At 33.7% G+C, this 13904-nt stretch overlaps 1 protein-coding gene across 2 annotated transcripts in view; it reads left to right on the forward strand.

Moving 5' to 3' along the window:
• The window catches only part of LOC140437252 (hexosaminidase D-like), a 61953-nt gene that overhangs the window by 23773 nt on the left and 24276 nt on the right, over positions 1-13904 (forward strand). For both annotated transcript variants that reach the window (XM_072526663.1, XM_072526664.1), the window contains exons 3-4: positions 7110-7272; positions 11132-11352. In XM_072526663.1, the coding sequence (XP_072382764.1) occupies positions 7110-7272; positions 11132-11352 (384 nt within the window). The remainder of the gene's footprint in view (positions 1-7109; positions 7273-11131; positions 11353-13904) is intronic.

The raw sequence follows: 13904 nt of genomic DNA on the forward strand, positions 1-13904 counted from the left end.
ACCGAACACAATACAATCCACTTATCACTCTAATGTGGATGGGCACAGTAACCGATGCAGCATTTTTAATTTGAAGCGCATCATTTCAACCTTTAGTAAAACAATTATTAATAAGTATCAATTTTATTCTATCAGTGTGTGTGCGTTAGTTCAACTAGTTTGCAAGGTAAGTTTAAGATATTGTTTTTAAATTAAATAATTGTCTACAAAGTGACCTCATGCAAGCATTTTGAATCTCAATTATTTTTTTTTACTTTTTATTTTCCTCGTAATTATTCTGTGTTAAATCTTTTAGGATTTTTTCTTTTTATTTTGAATACAACTTGATTTATACAAATTTTTTCAAAATCGTTGGTGGCTGTAGCTCTTAGTCGAGTATTTAATTCGATGTAGGGCCGCAGCCACGCAGACTGTTTCAATTTCAAAATTTTGTGAATCTTTTTAAAAAAAAGCAAAAGGGACTAAACAGGGCCGCCGCTAAGGTATTGGCCGCCCGTGTGCAACTTAATATTTGCCGCCCCCCTTCCAACACTTTAGACATACATACTATTATTTAAAGAAATGTGCAGAAGATGCATAATATAACAATAATAATTTGTAAATAGATAAATACTTACTTGAACATTTAGACTAATCTTCATGATCCAGCATCCATATATTATCCTAATGTATATCCTAATATCCCATCCTAATATCGTAATTTAAACATCCTTTATCCTAATTTAATAATATTTTATATGAGCTGCACCGGATTCATGTCTTTTTAAAACAATAGCTAAATGTTGCCAGTCACTTACCCCATTAATTCCACTAAGTAATTGTCGGCTGCTTTCATTACAACAAAACAGTTTACAAGGTGCACAAAAAGCACTATTTAGTGATAATGAGTAAAGTAACCACGGGCGATGAATTTGGTCTTGATTAGGTAATGTGCGATAATAATAGGTTTCTGAAAATTTCCTATTATTCGTATCTCTGGGGAAGTTGATTTTTGTAATTTGCTGAGGAAAATTTTCAACAACAAATTGAACTTTACTTGGATTCATATTTGAAGGCCATTTTCCGGTATCATCTGAAACCAAGTATATGCTGGAGCTTCTTCCTACACTGCAATCTAGATTAACTGGAACATTAATTGTTCTGTCTTGGTTGATGGTTTAAGGTTCAGGGGTTTCAGCATCAGCACTCGCACTATCGCTATTATTGTCATCAAATCCTCCATCTCTATCCGCAGGAATATTCAATTGTTTGGTACTTTTTTCTATGGTTTGGACTTCGCTTGAAGTTGAAGGTCCTAAATTTATATCCGAGTCTTCTATAGTATATTTTTCATCAAAAATGATTCCAGTGCACCGCTAAGTTTATTTTTCTCCTCAGTTTTTGCCTCTTTTATTGTTCTATATTGAAAGCCTGAAAGTCGTTTTCTTTTTCTTTCGGACATTTTGAAATTATCACTTAAGAACGAAGCCATGCGAATTTAACAAAATAAATCCAAAAACACATCAAATAAGTTGTTCAAATAATGTTTCTCCAAATAATATGTAGCCGTAACGTGTATACGAATAAAATTGCTCTGATCTCGACATTACTTCGAAATACAGTACCTACTGTGTAAAAGAAATGGGTACACTACTATATTTTACAAACAAAATCGTTTATCAAAAGCGTGTCTAAATTCATCGAATTCTCAACTAAGACTGAACATAAGACATAATAACCCATCTATAAACATAGCCATAGGAACAATATTACAGAAAACAGAAACTTTACAACCACTTGCCTAAATTCTTGTAAAGTATCTACGTGTGAAATCCCAAATAACTGAAGTCCGAAAGTCGCCAGTCGCTTTGAATTAAAAAGTATTCCTGAAACTGCTTTATGACTGTACCTGGGCAAAAGGGCAGCAGTTCATACAATAAATAATATTTTCTGAGATTTTTTTAGATTAGGATGAAAAAAAGAAGTATACATGATAAATGAAACGCATTTGAGTATTATCACGTACTGAATAATTATTATTGTTTGGAATATTAGAGTTCACAGAATTATATGAATCATTACTATTTAATTATTTGAATTTATTTTCGTTTTAAAAAAGTATTATCATCAGTGGACTGCTTTTGGCCGCCCCTATTGTTGGCCGCCCGTGTGCGATGCACACTTGGCACACATGGTAGCGGCGGCCCTGGGACTAAATATAATGTAGTACAAAATGTTATAAAATTCAATGATTATGTAAACTGTTTAAATGATTTTAAGGAACAAACTGCTACTTAACATTCTATTCGGTCATATAGCCATAACGTTTATAGTATAGAACAAACAAAGTCCTTATGACGATAAAAGATATTTAATTTCAAATAGTTTTAGAACGCTACCATGGGGGCATTACAATATTTTAGAATAGATTTTTTTTGTTATAGATGAATGTTCCATCATTGACCCACTTGTCTATCAAAAACATTTGCGAAACAATAGTATTAGCATCAAATTTCATCGAGCAGTCCCCCTTGCCGTGGAAATTAACAAACATAATTTTAAAAAAAATTCCTTCATATAAATGGGAAGCGATGATAAGCAGTGCTAAAAATGATCCTACTCCTTCATATGAAGGAATATATTTCTCGGAAGGAATATCTCTCGAAGGAATATATATGGGGGAATATATTTGAAAATGAACACTCCAGTTATTGTGTATGGGTTACTGGATATTGGCTTCAGCAGCATCGCCTCAACGTATTTAACATTCAAAAAAGTCAATGAGAAATTTTTACTGGTGAGTTACGTTCATACTCACGAAGTTAATGGTGCTGCTGAGATCTTTGAATGCGTATATCAGCAAAAAATATTATTGGTGTCATAGTTGTTTTACACGAGTCTTGTATGTTTTTTGTCTGATGTAGACAGTAATATTGATTCTTTTGAGACGAATGAGAATGTCTAATATTCATAAGCTACTATCTCTCCCTTTTTTGTATATTGTAATAAATAAATAAAGATATATGTAAACATGTTATTATGTCATGTTTTATGTGAAATAAAAACTCCAAAGTTGTAATTTTATCATTTATTTAAATCATTAATTACCTTAATTTTATAAAAATAAACGAATTCCCTAAGAGCATTATTTGTCATATCATCTGACATTATAGAACAAAACGCATACAATATTTGCAAGGGGCTTAAATTATCTGCAGTGTTTTTACAAAAATATAAAACATTATAATAATATTCACAAAAGTTCAAATTTTCTAACAACTGTATACGAGGCGATATTACGCTAGTGTTAAGTTCTACAATTTGCTTCACTTCTTCTTCATCCATATAGTACTCCACACCATGCTTCTTGACAATAATAAATTTACAATCATCGTAAACTATCGAGGTAACAGTGGAGTATTCTTCGCATGGAAAAGTTTGATGCTCGTTGTCATCAGTTGATTGAAAAAAATCAACGTTGTTGTGTGATGATTGAAATAAAGGAATACCTCAGTTGGTCTATGTCGTTTTAACTGACAAGAACCACGTGTTCAAGTCGAGCAAAGAAACATGTTGCTCTTTAAGTATTAAATCTTTATACAATGTCATCGACCTAGAGTCACATTAGAATTTAAATTTGGAACAATGTAAAACCATATATCGATGTCACAGCTACAATTTTAGTGTTAACTTCAATTACAAAAGAAGGCACTGAGGATGATCTGATCTAGATCGAAACGTTATGCTACTGTATAGATTTTGACGACACTTTTTAAAAAAGTTTTAATTATATGTTTTATACCTAAATACAAATGTGAAGTGTTTTACTTCTGTATAAGATCTTTAAATGAGTATAACTCTTGTCTAAAATGGCTTTTTCGTTGGATTTGTTTGCCAGGAATGGTTTGTATCCTGTTTTACTGTGTTTTGTATTGTTGTATTCCTCGGTAATTATAGGCAGAGCTTCTAACCATTTGTATGATCCATGTAAACTGAAATACTTTGTACAACTTTGCTTTTAACGTTCTAATGACTCTTTCACAAATGGCGGCTTTTTTAATCGTGTAGGTGCTGTAATGATTAATTTCGTGTTTTTTTTTTAATTTTGAAATTTTCTGTTGTAAAATTCGGATCCCCGATCAGATTGTAGGTTCTTTGGAAGTCGTCGAGTATGAGCGAGAATATCCGAAAATGCCTGAGTAATTTCTTCACCGGTCTTGGTCTTTAGAGGGCGTGTCCAAACAAATTTTGAAAAACAATCAATTACGACTAATATTAGTTTGTAATTTTTATTTTGGTGTGCATAAGGACGCATTTCGGCTAAATCCATCTGCTACAAATCATCGATTCCTGTGATTATTGTTCGTCGACGAGGATAGTTTTTTCGTGCTGGTTTATGCAATTCGTTCACCTGTTCCTTTTCTTTAGACATTTTAAAAAAACATACAGAAGTTAAAACACTTCACCATTGTATTTAGGTATATAAAATAAACATGTAGTTAAAACTTTTACAAGTGTCGTCAAAATTTATACAGTAGCAGCATAACGTTTTCGATCTAATCAGATCATCTTCAGTGCCTTATGTACTTGAAGCTAACAATGAAATTTGTGGCTATGCCATCCATATATGGGTTACATCTTTCCAAACTTAAATTATATGTTAACTCTAGGTCGATGTCAATGGATAAATTTAATACTTGAGGAACTACATGTCTCTCTGCTCGGTTTTTAACACGTGGTTCTTGTCAGTTAAGACGGCACAGACCACAGTTGGTGGGAAAAATATATGGTGGGAACCTAATTCTTTCTACAAAATAATGAGTTTTCTCCTATAACAAAATATGACTTTCTGTTATATGAAGCATTTTTTGAGTTTTCATTGGTTTATAACAAGAATCTTAATCCATATATTCTTTTCATGTATAGATCACCTGATTCGTCCAGGGAACTATTTATTTATAACCTGTTAAATTTGTTCGACGACCTGCCCAATAAAATCAGAAAAAATCTATGCGGTTACTTGAAGTTATGGTTGCGAAACATGGGTGGTGACACAGAAATCTGCCAATGCATTAGATGTGTTTGAAAGAAAAATATTACGTAGGATCCTGGGCCCAATAAGTGAAAACAACAACTGGCGAATTAGGTACAATCGAGAAATATACGAGCAATATAGCGAACCAACTCTAGCACAACATACTAAACTGCAGAGATTACGATGGGCAGGGCACGTGGTCCGCATGCATGAGAATAGAATCCCCAGAAAATTATTAAATGCAAGAATGCAGGGAAAAAGACCTGTTGGAAGACCTAAAAAGAGATGGGAAGATGAAATCGATGAGGATGCCAGGAACTGCCTGGGAACGCGTTCATGGAAAAGAACAGCGGTAAATAGAGATGGTTGGAGAAGCCTGTTGAAGGAGGCCAAGGCCCGATTTGGGCTGTAGCGCCATTGGATGGAATGGATGGATGGTTACTTGAATAATAATTAGGCTGTTGCTTGTGCTACCCAATTATCCTGGGTCAATATATTCGAATCGTATGGTTTCACAATGCACGCTAATTCTTTTACAAGAATTACTAAAACAACATCTACCATAATTGATTATATTGTCTCAGATTTCTCACACCTTGATGTAGGAAGTCATGATGTCATGAAGCAGTATATACCAAGTTTAACACTCTTAACAAACTATTTTCGAAAACCAGCGTAATCTAACGTTTAGGTAGGATTTTTTCCGCTCAGAAATTTCGTAAGTTCTAAAGTTTGTGCTTGACTTCTAGGTGGCACTTTTCCACTGCGGACATGGACTATAATTTCAGTGATTTTTTAGATAGGCTTGTCTGTATTTTCAATAAGTCATTTCTTTTAATTACAATCAAGTCAAAACATCACAAACCCTGGACTACTAAAGATATCTGCATATCAACCAAGAATATGCGTTCACTACTGTATATTAAGAAATTTACTACCAACGTCTTTGTTACTGAGTATATCTCAAAGTGTAGAGGAACCAAACTTCCAAAACTTCCTGTAAGTCGAAATCTGGAGGCAATTTTACAGGTCCATGCATGTGTGACTGTGCGATGTTTAAAATTAATGTATCCACATATATTAGGACATTTTAATAATTGGATAAGCTTTATAATCGTTTATTGGAACCTAAATACAAACTTATATTTTAACAGATGATATTTTGATAGTTGCCATTTGCCATTAACCTTGACAATTGACACCACACGTCTAACGGCTATGTTCGGTTTAGTAATACATAGTTAAACAATAACTTTATAATATAAGTTCTAAGTATGATTGAACGTGGCGTTTGTTTTCTTCTAGTAGTTGTCTTCATTCCTTCATTAGTTGTTTAGTTTCTTTGCTTATTTTGTCTTATTTAGTTCTTGTTTTCTTTGCGACCTATATTCCAGCTTCGAGAAGGTTTTTATTTATATTTTTGTTAATGTCATCAATTTGGTCTTGATTATGTGAAGTTGATTATCTGATTCGAACTTACCCGCTAAGACCTTTCGGAATTCCTCTTCATATGTTCTTACTTTAAAGGCATCTATACCTGTTGTTATTTTAAAGATCCTTCTCTTTTCTTTCATGTTAATATTTATTTTCGCTCTAACTATACGATGGTCACTACCAGTTGTTATGTTGTTTACTGTTATGACGTCTTCAAATATTCTTTTGTTGTTTGAGAGAAAATAGTCTATTTTATATTTGGTAGTTCCGTTAGGTTGACTTGTGTATTAGTAGATGTATATTATGTAAACTCTGCTTTGACATAACTTCTATATGTCTATGATTGCATAATTTTCAAGGCTCTTTCTTCGAAAATGTTCTTACTCTGTTTATTTTGTTATATATTAAATAGATGAAAATAAACGTAGAACAAGATTAAGTGTGTACTTAAGGATAATAAAATGCTAGGACATAAATATATTCAAATGACCTGGCAAGTTTAAAATAGGAAAGAGACGAAGAGCCAATATAAATATTTCTTAATTTTCAACGTCTCTCAAAGAATATGAGACGAAGGAAGAGACAGAGATCATTTATAATAATATATGCAGATAAATGACATTAAAAATCCTTTTACTCAGCCAATTTAATATGTTTTCAGTTCTTTTCGTTTGTAAAATCTCTTGGTGCCACAGGCATTCTTTTAGAATGGGAGGATACTTTCCCATACACAGATGATATTAGATTGTTAGGAAGTCTTGGGGATTCTAGTGCCAGTAAGGGACATTACACAAATGAAGAAGCTTTAGAAGTATTAAAATTAGGTAAGTATTTTAAGCTTCAATTTTCTTTTTATTAAATAGATATTGAACCATTATACGTTGCAAACGTGCTTGAATGTTTCAACTTTATGTACGACATAGACTGCCATTATATCTTCTTATACTTTAAGCTTTAAGGCAACATACGATACTGTTAACAGACCCCAATTATATTCGGTTATGATCGAATTTGCAATAGCAGAAGGATTGGTAGAATTAATTAAATGACAATGACGAAAGGCGAATGTAAAGTGCGGATACAAGAGGATGTTTCAGAACCATTTATAACTAACAGAAGACTGCGTCAGGGAGATGCGCTATCATGCACGTTGTTCAACGCAGCGTTAGATAAAGTTATGAGATATTCGGGAATAAACTTAAAGGGTACGATTTATACCCGTAGTACACAAATAATGGCATATGCTGATGGTATTTTGATCATTGGAACAACCCGAAATGAAGCAGTTAAAGATTTCACACTTTCAGCTTTCAACGCCGCAGGAAACATTAGACTGATTAACACCCATAAAACTAAAGGTATACCGGCTATACCAAGAATGCAACAAAATAACTTAAATGTGCTACATGAAACTACAGAAATGGTGTAGGGTAGACCGAGGTAATCCCGACATACGGGGCAACACCGACACAGTGCGTTTTGGTTTTATTTTTAGTTGAACACGTCACTGTATAGTGCTTCTGCTTAGCGAGTGGCACCACATTTAGCGCTCAATAAGTTTCTGTCATCCAAGCAAACTGGTTATTTTATTCTGAATTGATGTGTTTTATTAGTTTTTGATCTAATTATTGACTTCTCTACAATTGAAGGTAACACTAACAAATTATATTATTAAAAAACATATAGATAACTAGAAAGTGCAAATTGTAAAGATAATTTTAGTATAGTTCATATTACATTTTAACATTCAGTTAAGTTTGTAGAATTGTGTAACCGCCATCTTGTCCTACAGGGGTAATGCCGACACACCAATGGAGGGATATATCGACAGGTGTCAGTATTACCCCATTTATTTTAAAATTAAATATGCAGTTATTTGATACCAAAGACATTGCTTTTGATGTGTTTTAGATGGGTAGATCGAGAAAAAGAACAACGAAAAGGGGCAAATGGAACGAGGAGTCACTAAAAAGGGCATTTGAATTGGTTCAAAGTGGACGATTTGTAAAAAGTGTTGCCGCTGAATTGAATATTCCAAGAATTAGGCTTCACGACCGTCTCAAATCTAATTCTACCGAAAAACCAGCCTTGGGAAGGAAATCGTACTTTTCAACAGAACAAGAAGCTGTATTAGCTGATCAAATTAAACAACTATCAAACCAGTTTTATGGCATTACTTTGACAGACTTACTGAGACTTGCGTATGATCTTACTGAAAAGTTAAAAATAAAACATAATTTTAATAAAGGTACCAAAATGGTTGGGGAGGACTGGGTTTTCGGATTTCGTAAGAGGAATGCTACTCGTAAGAGGAATGCTAAGAATATGCAAGAGTTATTGCCTTTAACAAATCTGAAGTAGATTTATTTTTTTTTCCAATTTGGAAGCAGTTTACAAGAAACATCCTTTTAAGTCCACTAGAATGTTTAATATCGACAAAACCGGTATATCTACGGCTCAAAAACCTGGAAAGGTTTTAGCTACTAAGGGCCAAAATTAGGTGGGCTCTGCCACAAGTTGGGAGAGAGGCAGAAACATTACGATTGTGTGCACTTTGAGTGCTTCAGGTGCATACATACCGCCCATGTTTATATATCCTAGACAGAGGATGTCACCTTAGTTAGAGAAAGGTGGACCAGCTGGAGTCATCTACAAATGCTCCCATAATAGCTAGTCAAATGAAGAACTCTTCATGTAGTGGCTCATACATTTCAAAGACAACGTAAAACTAACAGAGAAAGATCCCGTCTTATTGATCATGGACAATCACGGGTCACATCTCTCTTGATAGTTATGATTGTTGTAGATCTAATCATATACATGTTGTCTTAATACCACCTCACACATCACATAAACTACAGCCTTTGGAATTGTCGATTTATGGTCCCCTGAAGAAAGCATTCAACATACAGTGTGACAGGTTCTTGTGGGAAAACCAATTTCAGAAGATTTCTATGTATGACATAGCATCTATATTTAATGAAGCTTACTTGAAAGTCGCAACGATGGATAAAGGAGTTTCAGGGTTTAGTGCTTCAGGGATCTTACCGTAGAGCCCTGAAAATGTTTTTGAACCAGCACTTGGTGCAACTCTTCATGAACACAATCATAAAGTCACTAGGGAGCTTGCAAGCGCTAACAAGACTCGTGTCAAAACTTGTCAGATTTTAAAACATAATTCAAAAGGTACACGAAACGGTACAGAAATTTGTAACCAAGTCAACAACCAGCTTATATTTAAGTGGGACTTATCAAAATCCATTATCTGGTAGTTCGAAAACGAATGTTATACCAAATTCTTGTCCAAAATCCTCTGAGAATCTGTCTTATTTCAAAGACATTTTGAAAACAGTATCACCTCTTCCAAAATCATTTAATGATAATAAACCAAATCCAAAAAATTCCAGAAAACAGCACTCAGTAATTATGACTGCACCCCTATGAAACCGGTTTTGAAAGACACAAAGAAGAAAAAAGAAATTAAGGACTTAAAAGTCAAGCGTAGACTAGAAAAAGTTATACAGAATCTAAAGGTCAACCCTAATCTGGATCCAAAAATGTTGAAAAGTGAAAAAAGTAACCAATTAAAAGTTGAAAATAAATCCCAAATAAAATTGGGCGCATTAAAACGCAAAGCTACAAATAAAGGAAGAAGGTGTCGGAAGACAAATTAATTTTGAAGAATCGTCTTCCGAAGAAGATATAGATGAATCAAAAATATGTGATGACAACGAATTTGATGAGAGTTTCGAATTATTTTCCGAAAACACTGAAATGTTTGATTTTTGGTGAGTTTGGTGTAAAAACAGAACTATGGTACAGATGTGTGTTTTGTGGACAATGGGCTCACGCTGAGTGCAGTGGGTATGATTGCCCTAAAAACTATCAATATGACTTTTGTTCTATGAACTAAGTAAATTGTTGTAGAACAACTTTTGATTTTTAATATATCTACTTATGTATCTGCTTATCCTGTTTTCATTTAAGTATTTAATGTTTTCGTATATAGCGATACCATCAGTTGTCTCATTATTTTCTTAATATTCCTACTGTCGGCATTACCCCAAACGTCTGTCGGAATTACCCCTGTGATCGGGGAAATACCGACACTCTGCTAAAGTTAAGGAAATATTGTTTTTAAATACGTATTGTTTTATCAAAAGCTTAACTAATATAGAATAAATCTGAAAATTCAAATTGTCTTAAGGTGTAGGGATTCCCTCGGTCTACCCTACACATTCAAAGAAATAAGAACAATAATATGTCCAGTGTTCACTTACGGATCGGAAACATGGGCAAACAATATATGACAAAGTTAACGGACAGGGTCTGTGAGGAAGTTGATATAATTTTGAACTGTATAGACTTTTTGGACATGCTGATATCGTGAAAACCATCCAAATAAACCGCCATGGGAAAAGAGAATGGGTGAAAGGAATCATGCTAAAATAAATAGGCCGCTCGGAAGATAGATATTATTTAAACACGAATATGTTTTCGTGTGTTATATCAATTGTTTCATGTATGGTTACATAATTTTTTGGAGAAAATTTAAAAACAAAGCGCTTGAAAATATCCAGAAATAGTTACAACCAAGTTATATTCCCTATTTTCTATTTATATTAAGAAAATAGTTTTTTTTATATTAAAGTAGTTAACCAATGATCATTTTAAAATTTTCAGCCAGTCAATCAAATTTAACTGTGATACCTTTAGTACAAACGATAGGTCATATGGAATTTGTTTTGAAATATAGTAAATTTAACTACTTAAGAGAAACCAAAGAATGTCCAAATTGTTTATGCCCTAGTTCAGATGGAAGTTTAGATTTGGTTAAATGTTTAATAAATCAAATCATATCTTTTCATGAAAACTGTGAGTATATCCATATCGGCGCCGATGAAGTAAGTATACTTTGTTTCTTATTTTATTTATCTATAGAGCCGCCCGAAAAAATTGTAATCATAATTAGTTATGCTGCGAAATTATTTAAAAATACGAAATGTCGATATTCTAGTTACTACCAATTTTCACAGAATGTAACGATATTTATGACTTGACATTGTCAATGTAAATATTGAAATCGTATGTTTTTAGCAATTATGTTTTCACACCATGTATCTACATATGACTGATCTTGTTTATGAATTTTATTGGGTCCCTAAAAGATAACTTCCTGCATATGTTATAAAACTAATCAATGGCGCGTAAACGTATTTTAAATAGCTCCTTTTTTTTAAATCTGCATTTTAAACAAAGCAAAAAATTGTAAGCAACAAGTTAGGTGCTGAAACTGTTTTCTTTTGGAATGTAAAGTTAAGTATTGCCAATATTTAATTTAAACATGCCACAAGAAAACAGTTTTCTGGAACAACAACAAGCTCTGGAAATAAGTCCATTTGTAAATAGAATAAAAGAAAAGATCTGGAAATACTTTGTTGATGAAAAAGATTTAGGTTTTGACGAGAGCATGGTCAAATATTACGGAAAATACAGCTGTTAACAGTTTCTGAGAGGAAAACCCATACGGTTTGAACCCAAAGTATGGTGCCTAAATATCGTAACGTCATATTTGATAGATTTCGACATGTATCAAGGAAAATCTGTAATTCCTGATGTTGATATTGAAAGAAACTTTGGAAAGGCGGCAGCAGCATTGGTAAAAATTAAAGAACTACCTGTGATTCCCAAATACTTGCAGTTCTCCTTTTACTTTTAAAATTTATTCATTACATTGATTTGAAAATACTATCAGTAAGACGGATGCAGTTATAGTAGCTAAGGGGTTGATAACTCTATCGTTTGGATCGTCACTAATAAATATGGCGGTAATCCCGTGGCAAATGTTAAAAGTTACGCGAAAAATAAAAAAAAAAACACATACACGTTAGCCGACCAGCTTTCTGATCATATGTATCAGAATGTTGAACAATATAGGATCCAAATAAGAAGGAGGAAATGCTATTGGGCATTCACATGGCTTCTTGATATTTCATTCAATAATACCTACGTGGCGACAGAATCTGTCTGTGACCTTAATGATCTGTAGATAGATGGATGCTTGCGTCCATGCCATAACCAAACTTTTTAACGTGTTTTTTGTGCTGTCTCTTTTTAAAACTTTTTTGATTTGATGAAGACCTTTTTGAACGATGGGGTGATACTTCGTGTAGAGGTTTTTTGCTAAAATTTCACCATAACTCCGAAGATGGCTTTGTAAGCGGAAAGCGCTCAGCTAGGAATTAAAAGCCTCACGGAATTAAATGCCTTACACACCGTTAAAGTACTTTTCTATTTATTCATTTGATCATAAGTATGTACAAAATATATTAGTATTTTTCTCCCAAATTAGTCAACTATATTTTAGTTTGTTTAAATTTTTTTTTAAAAAGCATTGACAGAAGCCCCTTGCCATCTTCTAATGCGCAAGGAATAACTAATGAAATTAGGTATAGCATAGATCCCCTTGATGAAAATATTCCAGATGACAAGAGAAGACGTTGTGTAGAGCCCAACACGTATTCAACGCAGAAAAAGTGATGTTGGCTTTTACTTAGACTGTTTTGTTGCTATCACGCAAATAATGCATAAATACATAGTTTTTTCAAGTCGTTTATAAATTTCGATCTTCTTCTTAAGGTGCCCCATCCCTAAGGACATTGGCGATCATCATGGCCCATTTGACTCTATCTGCAGCCGTTCTGAAAAGTTCTATTGACGTTTTCCCACTCCATTGTCTCAGATGCTTCAGCCAGGACGTACTTCTTCTCCCCGGTCCTCTTTTGCCTTCCACCTTCCCTTGTATGACCAGCCGCATCAATTCGTATTTATCGTTTCTTAGTATGTGACCAAAGTAGCCCATTTTTCTTTTATTTATAGTGTTGAGTATTTCTTTATCTTTTTTCATTCTTCGTAGCGTTTCCGCATTTGTTATGTGTTGTGTCCAAATATTTTCCACATTTTTCGATAACATCACATTTCAAAGTTAATGAGTTTTTTCTCTATCGCCTCTGTAATTGACCAGGCCTCAACTCCATACAACAGGACAGAGAACACGTAGCATCTCAATACTCTAGTTCTAATTTCGATGTTGAGTTTTTCATTGCATAATATTGCTTTCATCTTATTAAAAGCACTTCTAGCTATTTCAATACGCCGTTTTATTTCCGTACTTCTATCCCATTCTTAATTTAGTTCGCAACCTAAGTACTGATATCTGTGCACCCTGCTTAAAAGTTTTCCTTTAGCATAAACACTGTCTTCCTCTTCCTCAATCTTGTTCTTGCTTACCACCATGATTTTTGTTTCATTTGTATTCAGTGCCATTCCATACCTTTCGCAGTATGGGGTAATGCGATCAACCAAGATCTGTAGTCCTTCTCTGCTGCCCGCAAGGAGTATTGTGTCATCTGCGTATCTAAGATTATTCATATAATTCATATAATAAATATGCCTT

The sequence above is a fragment of the Diabrotica undecimpunctata genome, chromosome 3 (genome assembly GCF_040954645.1).
Source record: "Diabrotica undecimpunctata isolate CICGRU chromosome 3, icDiaUnde3, whole genome shotgun sequence".
Taxonomy (NCBI): domain Eukaryota; kingdom Metazoa; phylum Arthropoda; class Insecta; order Coleoptera; family Chrysomelidae; genus Diabrotica; species Diabrotica undecimpunctata.